At 41.5% G+C, this 12,447-nt stretch overlaps 1 protein-coding gene across 1 annotated transcript in view; it reads left to right on the forward strand.

The window, feature by feature from the left end:
* The first annotated feature begins 8,262 nt into the window (after positions 1–8,262).
* The window catches only part of LOC139415771 (RNA sensor RIG-I), a 46,498-nt gene continuing 42,313 nt past the window's right edge, over positions 8,263–12,447 (forward strand). Inside the window, exon 1 of the mRNA XM_071163852.1 lies at positions 8,263–8,545. Coding sequence (XP_071019953.1) covers positions 8,440–8,545 — 106 coding nt within the window. The 5' untranslated portion in view covers positions 8,263–8,439. The remainder of the gene's footprint in view (positions 8,546–12,447) is intronic.

A 12,447-nucleotide genomic window follows, 5' to 3' on the forward strand; every position in this document is an offset into this window, starting at 1 on the left:
AAGTGTTACATTATACTGTGTACACTATGCTGTTCTGTTCATATGACCATCTATCTCTCTATCTATCTCTATCTATCTAGGAAGTGTTACATTATACTGTGTACACTATGCTGTTCTGTTCATATGACCATCTATCTCTCTATCTATCTCTATCTATCTAGGAAGTGTTACATTATACTGTGTACACTATGCTGTTCTGTTCATATGACCATCTATCTCTCTATCTATCTCTATCTATCTAGGAAGTGTTACATTATACTGTGTACACTATGCTGTTCTGTTCATATGACCATCTATCTCTCTATCTCTATCTATCTAGGAAGTGTTACATTATACTGTGTACACTATGCTGTTCTGTTCATATGACCATCTATCTATCAATCTCTATCTATCTAGGAAGTGTTACATTATACTGTGTACACTATGCTGTTCTGTTCATATGACCATCTATCTATCTATCTCTATCTATCTAGGAAGTGTTACATTATACTGTGTACACTATGCTGTTCTGTTCATATGACCATCTATCTCTATCTATATCTATCTAGGAAGTGTTACATTATACTGTGTACACTATGCTGTTCTGTTCATATGACCATATATCTATCTATCTATCTCTATCTATCTAGGAAGTGTTACATTATACTGTGTACACTATGCTGTTCTGTTCATATGACCATATATCTATCTATCTATCTATCTCTATCTATCTAGGAAGTGTTACATTATACTGTGTACACTATGCTGTTCTGTTCATATGACCATCTATCTCTATCTATATCTATCTAGGAAGTGTTACATTATACTGTGTACACTATGCTGTTCTGTTCATATGACCATCTATCTCTCTATCAATCTCTATCTATCTAGGAAGTGTTACATTATACTGTGTACACTATGCTGTTCTGTTCATATGACCATCTATCTATCTATCTCTATCTATCTAGGAAGTGTTACATTATACTGTGTACACTATGCTGTTCTGTTCATATGACCATCTATCTCTCTATCTATCTCTATCTATCTAGGAAGTGTTACATTATACTGTGTACACTATGCTGTTCTGTTCATATGACCATATATCTCTCTATCTATCTCTATCTATCTAGGAAGTGTTACATTATACTGTGTACACTATGCTGTTCTGTTCATATGACCATCTATCTCTCTATCTATCTCTATCTATATCTAGGAAGTGTTACATTATACTGTATACACTATGCTGTTCTGTTCATATGACCATCTATCTCTATCTATATCTATCTAGGAAGAGGAGGATGGGTCGGAGGGACGGAAAGAGAGAGACGGCAGCAGGAAGTAGCGCATTGTCGGTAACAGGGAGTAGGAGTGGAAGAGAGGAGTCGGGAGGGGAGGAAGAGAGGAGTGAGGGAGGACATGGCTAAGACCATAGTACTCCACATACACTGGGGGTAGAGGATAATCAATAGTGTTGCTGTGGACACTGGGTAATCTGACTAACACACCTGTTTGACCTGGCTGTGATACTGGTAATCTGACGAACACACCTGTTTGACCTGGCTGTGATACTGGTAATCTGAACAACACACCTGTTTGACCTGGCTGTGATACTGGTAATCTGACGAACACACCTGTTTGACCTGGCTGTGATACTGGTAATCTGAACAACACACCTGTTTGACCTGGCTGTGATACTGGTAATCTGACGAACACACCTGTTTGACCTGGCTGTGATACTGGTAATCTGAACAACACACCTGTTTGACCTGGCTGTGATACTGGTAATCTGACTAACACACCTGGCTGTGATACTGGTAATCTGAACAACACACCTGTTTGACCTGGCTGTGATACTGGTAATCTGACTAACACACCTGTTTGACCTGGCTGTGATACTGGTAATCTGACGAACACACCTGTTTGACCTGGCTGTGATACTGGTAATCTGAACAACACACCTGTTTGACCTGGCTGTGATACTGGTAATCTGACGAACACACCTGTTTGACCTGGCTGTGATACTGGTAATCTGAACAACACACCTGTTTGACCTGGCTGTGATACTGGTAATCTGACTAACACACCTGTTTGACCTGGCTGTGATACTGGTAGTCTGACTAACACACCTGTTTGACCTGGCTGTGATACTGGTAGTCTGACTAACACACCTGTTTGACCTGGCTGTGATACTGGTAATCTGACTAACACACCTGTTTGACCTGGCTGTGATACTGGTAATCTGACGAACACACCTGTTTGACCTGGCTGTGATACTGGTAATCTGACGAACACACCTGTTTGACCTGGCTGTGATACTGGTAATCTGACTAACACACCTGTTTGACCTGGCTGTGATACTGGTAATCTGACGAACACACCTGTTTGACCTGGCTGTGATACTGGTAATCTGAACAACACACCTGTTTGACCTGGCTGTGATACTGGTAGTCTGACGAACACACCTGTTTGACCTGGCTGTGATACTGGTAGTCTGACTAACACACCTGTTTGACCTGGCTGTGATACTGGTAATCTGACTAACACACCTGTTTGACCTGGCTGTGATACTGGTAATCTGACTAACACACCTGTTTGACCTGGCTGTGATACTGGTAATCTGACTAACACACCTGTTTGACCTGGCTGTGATACTGGTAGTCTGACTAACACACCTGTTTGACCTGGCTGTGATACTGGTAATCTGACTAACACACCTGTTTGACCTGGCTGTGATACTGGTAATCTGAACAACACACCTGTTTGACCTGGCTGTGATACTGGTAGTCTGACTAACACACCTGTTTGACCTGGCTGTGATACTGGTAATCTGAACAACACACCTGTTTGACCTGGCTGTGATACTGGTAGTCTGACTAACACACCTGTTTGACCTGGCTGTGATACTGGTAATCTGACTAACACACCTGTTTGACCTGGCTGTGATACTGGTAATCTGACTAACACACCTGTTTGACCTGGCTGTGATACTGGTAGTCTGACGAACACACCTGGCTGTGATACTGGTAATCTGACGAACACACCTGTTTGACCTGGCTGTGATACTGGTAATCTGACTAACACACCTGTTTGACCTGGCTGTGATACTGTAGGACTACTCATTCACTGAGTCAATTCAGGAAGCATTCGATGTCCTGTATTTGTGTTAACCATGGCAACCATCGGTGTCAATAAAGAGATGATCTTCCTGCACGTGTGTCTGTGGATCCTTTCCCCTTAATGTATTGTTGTTGTCAGCCACGCCCATTATTTCAGGCTCTAATTGGGTGAAGAGGCTACTTGTATAGTTTCCACTTGTTGTTACCTGGTAAATAAGCAGCAACTGTCGTTAACCTCAATGAGAATAAGGTGAGGAAACGGTCCACGTCAGGCAGGACCAGCTTTAAAAAAACAATTTAAACACTGTTTATTTAAATCTTTAGTTGAGTAAAATAAGTAGTGCTGTTCTGGTCAAGATAAGACAGAATACTATACTGTACACTCAGACAGAAGACTGCAGTAAACAGCGATACTGTACACTCAGACAGAAGACTGCAGTAAACAGGGATACTGTACACTCAGACAGAAGACTGCAGTAAACAGCGATACTGTACACTCAGACAGAAGACTGCAGTAAACAGCGATACTGTACACTCAGGCAGAAAACTGCAGTAAACAGCGATACTGTACACTCAGACAGAAGACTGCAGTAAACAGCGATACTGTACACTCAGGCAGAAAACTGCAGTAAACAGCGATACTGTACACTCAGACAGAAGACTGCAGTAAACAGCGATACTGTACACTCAGGCAGAAAACTGCAGTAAACAGGGATACTGTACACTCAGGCAGAAAACTGCAGTAAACAGCGATACTGTACACTCAGACAGAAGACTGCAGTAAACAGCGATACTGTACACTCAGGTAGAAAACTGCAGTAAACAGGGATACTGTACACTCAGGCAGAAAACTGCAGTAAACAGGGATACTGTACACTCAGGCAGAAAACTGCAGTAAACAGGGATACTGTACACTCAGGCAGAAAACTGCAGTAAACAGCGATACTGTACACTCAGACAGAAAACTGCAGTAAACAGCGATACTGTACACTCAGGCAGAAAACTGCAGTAAACAGGGATACTGTACACTCAGGCAGAAAACTGCAGTAAACAGGGATACTGTACACTCAGGCAGAAAACTGCAGTAAACAGGGATACTGTACACTCAGGCAGAAAACTGCAGTAAACAGCGATACTGTACACTCAGACAGAAAACTGCAGTAAACAGGGATACTGTACACAATTCTACGCCGTCTTTCCAAATAAAACACAATTTAATCTATTTGAGCAAAATACGTAGTTTTGTTGTGATCGCAAGAAAAAAAATCCTAATGATTGAAGTTAAAGTGATTGCACTAAAGAATATTTCACTGTGGGGACAATAATATATCTTTGGACAAGTCAATGCATATAACAATACTAGTTTCCCAGTGACTACTAGCTGACGAGCATAATAACTAACAGAAGATGAGTTATTAGGTATTGATATATAAGAGAAGAAGACACAAGGTAAGGGAGTATAGGAAGAATCGATAAACATAAAGTACTCCTCTATCCAAGGCCCCGTACCAGACCGGCAAATAAGGGAGTGACAACGTGAACGAAGGAACAAACCCAACTCACGCGAAGGGCCATTACGAATACATAGAAGAGTTGGTGGGGCCGCACGGCAAGGCCCCTTGTTACACCGAAGTGACTAAAATACTAAAGTACTTTAGTACTAAAGTACTAAAGGCTTTTGCTGCAGGCGATGGGCTAAAGTCAGCACCGTGACACTGTAACCCGGATTATGTCCCAAATAACACCAAAGTGCACTACTTTAGACCCTATTCCCTATATAGTGCACTACTTTAGACCCTATTCCCTATATAGTGCACTACTATAGACCAGGGCCCTATTCCCTATACAGTGCACTACTATAGACCAGGGCCCTATTCCCTATATAGTCCACTACTATAGATCCTATTCCCTATATAGTGCACTACCTTAGACCCTATTCCCTATATAGTGCACTACTATAGACCAGGGCCCTATTCCCTATATAGTACACTACTATAGACCAGAGCCCTATTCCCTATATAGTACACTACTATAGACCCTATTCCCTATATAGTGCACTACTATAGACCAGAGCCCTATTCTCTATATAGTGCACTACTTTAGACCAGGGCCTACAGGGTTCCGTTTAGGACACATAGCGGACCTTGTGGGTCCTTGAGGCGAATGTGTTCCTTGTAAGAGGGAACTATAATGCACAGAATTTCAGGACTCTAGGTCTTCACACAGACCGTTCCTTCGTTGTCCACATGGTCCCTAATCCAGTAGGTTTTAAACACCCCAAACAGCCACCCCGACCGCTTGGAGGTGTCCACATGGTCCCTAATCTAGTAGGATTTAAACAGCCACCCCGACCGCTTGGAGGTGTCCACATGGTCCCTAATCTAGTAGGATTTAAACAGCCACCCCGACCGCTTGGAGGTGTCCACATGGTCCCTAATCTAGTAGGATTTAAACAGCCACCCCGACCGCTTGGAGGTGTCCACATGGTCCCTAATCTAGTAGGATTTAAACAGCCACCCCGACCGCTTGGAGGTGTCCACATGGTCCCTAATCTAGTAGGATTTAAACAGCCACCCCGACCGCTTGGAGGTGTCCACATGGTCCTAAAGCACACCGTTGCCTTGTTGTGTAGCACATTACAATTATATAAAACTGGGGTGGAGGGGACAGAAAAAGCTATTTCCGAATGTGGGGGGGAGGGAGGTGACATATATTTGAGACTAGTGTATTGCAAATAATTTAGTAATCGACTTAAATCAGTAAAATATCTTTTGAGTTGTAAACAGGGAAACAACGACGAGTCCCAGACGGTTCTCAATAGAACATACAGGAGGAGGTATGTCGTTTACTACCTAAACTATTAGCATCATCTGGTGACCCACCAGTGTTTGGAACGCGTTGAGCTCGTTGACAAAAACACCACAGAACGTGGAAGGTCCGCGGTGGGTCTGTGTTATTTATACGGTTATATTTGACACAGGTTTGGGCGGCAGGGTAGCCTAGTGGTTAGAGCGTTGGACTAGTAACCGAAAGGTTGCAAGTTCGAATCCCCGAGCTGACAAGGTAAAAATCTGTCGTTCTGCCCCTGAACAGCCACTGTTCCTAGGCCGTCATTGAGAATAAGAATTTGTTCTTAACTGACTTGCCTGGTTAAATAAAGGTAAAATAAATATGAAAAGGTTTACAGCAGTGAATGACATCTATTAGTTTTCTGTTATAGTGTTTCTAAGGAGAAGCCATATCAGGGAAACTACATGTTCTCACTATATGATGGAACATTCAGGTGTCTGCCTGACTGTGGGGCTCTTAACCTATAACCAGGGTCACTTTCTGTTCAGTGAGAGTGTCAAAGGCGTTTGCTCTCCAGATCGTTAATCTGGCCTAGTTGTTTCAAGCTTTTATTAAGTTACTCTGTTTTTGGTCTTTATACACGTTATTACAATTCAATGGTTCTACAGTTTCCCAATACATCCATAATGCTCAATCAATCCTTAATGCGCTATACTATGCCAGAATATACTGCAAATGTGAATCGCTTAACACACTTCTTATAACTCTAGAAACAAAGCAAACAGCCATATATTTACCTTGAAGCTCTATTCCCCTTGGTCCTTCCCCTGGTCTCTATAAGAGTAGTAATATTTACCTTGAAGCTCTATTCCCCTTGGTCCTTCCCCTGGTCTCTATAAGAGTAGTAATATTTACCTTGAAGCTCTATTCCCCTTGGTCCTTCCCCTGGTCTCTATAAGAGTAGTAATATTTACCTTGACGCTCTATTCCCTTGGTCCTTCCCCTGGTCTCTATAAGAGTAGTAATATTTACCTTGAAGCTCTATTCCCCTTGGTCCTTCCCCTGGTCTCTATAAGAGTAGTAATATTTACCTTGAAGCTCTATTCCCTTGGTCTCTATAAGAGTAGTAATATTTTTGCATCCTCTGCTGTTTATACTACTATAATCTTCTTATTTAGTCTGAATTTCCTATGGTTTTTACTGCCTACTGTTTAGATATTGATTTCCTTTTATCGACCCTTGGCTACTACGAGGCTTACTTATTTCTGGGCTTTTTCAATCTTGCCAAACTGCGATTGTCACTGACAATGGAACTTGTTGCTCCCAAGAGTTCTCTATGCCTCGCTCTGTTGAGGGGGGAAGTTCTCTCTGACACAACCTTGTTCTCTTATTATTTTTAAGTGGTGTGAGCTTCCATGTACAACACAATTCTTTAAGATATACCAGTCAATAGTTTTGCTCGTGCCTTGATGTCAATGTAGTCAATACAAACAGAGTATAGTAAAAGTAATTTACCTTGTCTGATGATTCTCTATGATGTCCAAATCATATGGGTAGAGGATCATGTCTAGGCACTGATCTCTCCTCCTTTTATACCTCGTTTAGACACTCAGTTTGGGGGAAGATGTTTGGGAGTGCAATCTATCTTAACACAGTGTGCCATTACATTATGTCCTTGCCACTTTTTGTTGCAGCGTGCTCAAGATTAAGTAGCACTTAGTCCAATGTTAAGTCCTTCAGCACTGATGCCCATAGGTATTCTTCCGTTGGGGGCGTTGGTTTGGTAGATCTGTTCCTACCACTCCTCCTCAGTCTTCCTGTAGGTTGGTTCTTGTTTAATGTCCAGTACTTGTAGTTCCTGTGTATTTGGCTCCCTCTGCTGGTCACTTGCTGTTGTGGCAGTTTCTTCCTGCATTCCCCAGTCAATAGTTGGTCTTAGAGCCCATGGATGTGGCTCTGGATCTGGACCGGCTACTGTTGGAGGGGTCTGATCTCTTTTGGCTTTTGCTACAACTGTTATGAGTGATTATGGTGTTAAAACAAGATGTTGCTTTGCATAATATTGTATAATAAATTGTCACAGGGAATTCGTCCTAAATAAAAATGTGTCATTTGTATGCTCTGCTATTTCATTGATGCAGCACCTCTATTGATCAATTGAATCTATCCTGTATGGTATATACTGAATGTTATTTGGCACAGATTAGTTCACCACGACCATAGAGAATTATCTTATTTTTTGGTGTTGCCCTCGCTAGTGGGTTATGTAACGATTAGCTGAGTCCAAACTGATCCTAGATCTGGGTCTAACTACCCAACCACCTCTGGGGACTTTACTGAGGCAGGTGTTTCGTTTTATTGTCACTGGGGAAGTTTCGGTTTCGTTTCTTCAGGCTGGCGAGGCTGAGGCGTGTTTACCACTGACATGTTATAGGAGATCAGCTGAGTCAGTACGGCCAATATCACGGAACACCAAACCACTATACCCGTTGAGCAGCTGTCAGCTTAATGCAAGAGACATAGTCAATATCTCTCTGCTATCAGTTCATCGATCATGTATGAGTTGGAGAAGAGCAATCTACAGAGGTGTAGTGAATACGTGGTTCATATTTTGCGACCGTCTTACGTCAAAGGCTTCATGACAACTTACCTGCGTCCAGGTACAGTATGTATAATGTCGCTTTAGCTACTAACGGTAGTCTGTGAAGTTCCTGTTTTAGCTACTAACGATTGTTTTACCATTGTTATCCTGTTGTTTTAGCTACTGACTGTAGTCTATACGGTTGTTTTACATTTGTTATCCTGTTGTTTTAGCTACTAACGGTAGTCTAGACGATTGTTTTACATTTGTTATCCTGTTGTTTTAGCTACTAACGGTAGTCTAGACGATTGTTTTACCTTTGTTATCCTGTTGTTTTAGCTACTAACGGTAGTCTAGACGATTGTTTTACCTTTGTTATCCTGTTGTTTTAGCTACTAACGATTGTTTTACCTTTGTTATCCTGTTTCATATCGACAGACACGGTCAGCTTTTGATTACATGATTTGGTTCTTATTTCGAATGCAATTCTACAAAACAATGATTTGTTTTCATTTGTGTCTCACGGCCTGTAACGCTGACAAATGGTTTGCATGTAGAGAAATGACTGCCACCGTTGTGCCAGACCCCCCCCAGCCAGACCCCCCCCAGCCAGACCCCCCCAGCCAGAACACTTCCCGTTCGCGTGAACGCGCACGCACTCAGTTATTCGTCATTGCGACATACGTGAACGCGCACGCACTCAATTCTTCACTGCTGCGACTAGCTTGCTAGTTGAGATATCTGTTCTTTTAGGCTGCGTTTCATTTTATTTTTTTATGTCGGTTTTATCGCGGGGGAGGCACTAGTAATGTCTGAGGTTTTCGGTTTGGCTATTTGTTTCAGGTGTAGTAGTCTATAAATAAATCTCTTTGCCAAAATTCGTCATCTCTCCCATGTCTTATTCGACTAGTAGTTGTTCTGAAATGTTTATTGCTAGCCTACATTGGACTCCCTCCTCAATGTTTTAATATAACACACATACATCAATTATTAATTTCGGTTGCCTGTCCTGATGTGACGTGTGTTCTATGGAAAGTATTTGACTCTGATAAAGATGATACACAAATATTATCACAGAAAGTTTAGTTTGTTAACAAACATTAAATAGGAAATCTTTGCATAATAAGTTATAAAATGACAAATCACTTTCTTGGAACAGAGTCCTCTTTTTTGGGGGGGGGGGGGGGGGGGGGGTGGCAGCATAACCTTTCAAGTTTAGACAGACAGACAGACACACATACATGACACACACATACATTACACACACTATACATTACACACATATGGTGCACACGTCTATTCTGTATTCTGTATGTCGTTCTTCTTTCTTAGTTAGACAACAGCACATATACATATTTTCTCTCCCCAAGCCACATGTATTGTATTGTCTTGGAAAACGGGTGTAAATACAAACGTATCATTACATTCTTTATCATCTACGATGTTAATTATATACAGCATGTTGTTCATAGCAGTGCAGCCATATCACCTTGTAGGCAGAAGAGTGACTGTGTGTCTGTATGTGTGTGCGGTGGTTGTTGTCGGATCTTGGACAAGCCACTGTGATGGAAAATAAATCACTTCATTCTGTTCTTTATTGTATATCATGATATCTATGAGGCAAGACAATGTTATGTTATGATTTAAAAAGACAAAACTAAATATTGTTGTGTCATTCTACTCAATGTAGAAATAAGGACCGGAGGGGAGAATTAATGCACCTTTTAGCAAATCACATTTATTTTAAAGTTATCAATTTGTATATGCAGTATATATACAGTATATAATCAATTTGTACAGTATATGCAGTATATATACAGTATGTAATCAATTTGTACAGTATATGTAGTATATATACAGTATGTAATCAATTTGTACAGTATATGCAGTATATGCCGAAACCATAAATGCATGTTATGGTAGATGTTGTATTACATGATGGAATCTACCATATTCTAAAATGTAACATATGGAATATGATAAAGTAGAAAACTGCTACCTAACCTGTTCACTGCGACAGTAAAAACACAAATAAAACAGATGTTTTTATTATAAATATAGAGCAACAGGTCCTAGTACAAAAGTACATCAATATCAAAGTGATTTTTGGATAGGGGGGGTTATATAATCATCAGCATTTACAACCAACCAAGGGACTTTGCATTTCTGATTCCTGCAGCTCAACTCATTCTACCAATTAGGCAACAGTACACAGGGAAGTCCTGGTGATTGGCCACTGAATCTTCAAAGAGAAAGAACAACAGTACAACACTCTATCCAGGCCGAGAGGTATTAAGGAGCTGGTCGTTTTCTGGCCCTGTAGGCTAGAATTAGAATCCTGAACATCATGTGAGCTGCAATAGGGAGCTAATCAGTGGAGGGGAATCTGAGAATGCAGGCAGTCCAGCAGGGTGGGAGTTGAAGTAGTCAAATCTGGAGCTGACAAGGATCTGGAATGTAAATGACATGTGATCACCCTGGATGATGTAACAATGAGAATGGCCAGGCATTCCTTATTAGGGCTGGAATGTAAATGACTTGTGATCACCCAGGATGATGTAACAATGAGAATGGCCAGGCATTCCTTATTAGGGCTGGAATGTAAATGACTTGTGATCACCCTGGATGATGTAACAATGAGAATGGCCAGGCATTCCTTATTAGGGCTGGAATGTAAATGACATGTGATCACCTGGGATGATGTAACAATGAGAATGACCAGGCATTCCTTATTAGGGCTGGAATGTAAATGTCATGTGATCACCTGGGATGATGTAACAATGAGAATGGGCAGGTATTCCTTATTAGGGCTGGAATGTAAATGACGTGATCACCTGGGATGATGTAACAATGAGAATGGCCAGGCATTCCTTATTAGGGCTGGAATGTAAATGAAGTGATCACCTGGGATGATGTAACAATGAGAATGGCCAGGCATTCCTTATTAGGGCTGGAATGTAAATGTCATGTGATCACCTGGGATGATGTAACAATGAGAATGACCAGGCATTCCTTATTAGGGCTAGAATGTAAATGCCATGTGATCACCTGGGATGATGTAACAATGAGAATGACCAGGCATTCCTTATTGGGGCTGGAATGTAAATGACATGTGATCACCCAGGATGATGTAACAATGAGAATGGCCAGGCATTCCTTATTAGGGCTGGAATGTAAATGACATGTGATCACCCAGGATGATGTAACAATGAGAATGGCCAGGCATTCCTTATTAGTGCTGGAATGTAAATGACATGTGATCACCCAGGATGATGTAACAATGAGAATGACCAGGCATTCCTTATTAGGGCTCTGGAATGTAAATGTCATGTGATCACCCAGGATGATGTAACAATGAGAATGGCCAGGCATTCCTTATTAGGGCTCTGGAATGTAAATGTCATGTGATCACCCAGGATGATGTAACAATGAGAATGGCCAGGCATTCCTTATTAGGGCTCTGGAATGTAAATGTTATGTGATCACCTGGGATGATGTAAAAATGAGAATGGGCAGGTATTCCTTATTAGGGCTGGAATGTAAATGACGTGATCACCTGGGATGATGTAACAATGAGAATGGCCAGGCATTCCTTATTAGGGCTGGAATGTAAATGACGTGATCACCTGGGATGATGTAACAATGAGAATGGCCAGGCATTCCTTATTAGGGCTGGAATGTAAATGTCATGTGATTACCTGGGATGATGTAACAATGAGAATGGCCAGGTATTCCTTATTAGGGCTGGAATGTAAATGTCATGTGATCACCTGGGATGATGTAACAATGAGAATGACCAGGCATTCCTTATTAGGGCTCTGGAATGTAAATGACGTGATCACCTGGGATGATGTAACAATGAGAATGGCCAGGCATTCCTTATTAGGGCTGGAATGTAAATGTCATGTGATCACCTGGGATGATGTAACAATGAGAATGACCAGGCATTCCTTATTAGGGCTCTGGAATGTAAATGACGTG

The sequence above is a fragment of the Oncorhynchus clarkii genome, chromosome 9 (genome assembly GCF_045791955.1).
Source record: "Oncorhynchus clarkii lewisi isolate Uvic-CL-2024 chromosome 9, UVic_Ocla_1.0, whole genome shotgun sequence".
NCBI lineage: Eukaryota > Metazoa > Chordata > Actinopteri > Salmoniformes > Salmonidae > Oncorhynchus > Oncorhynchus clarkii.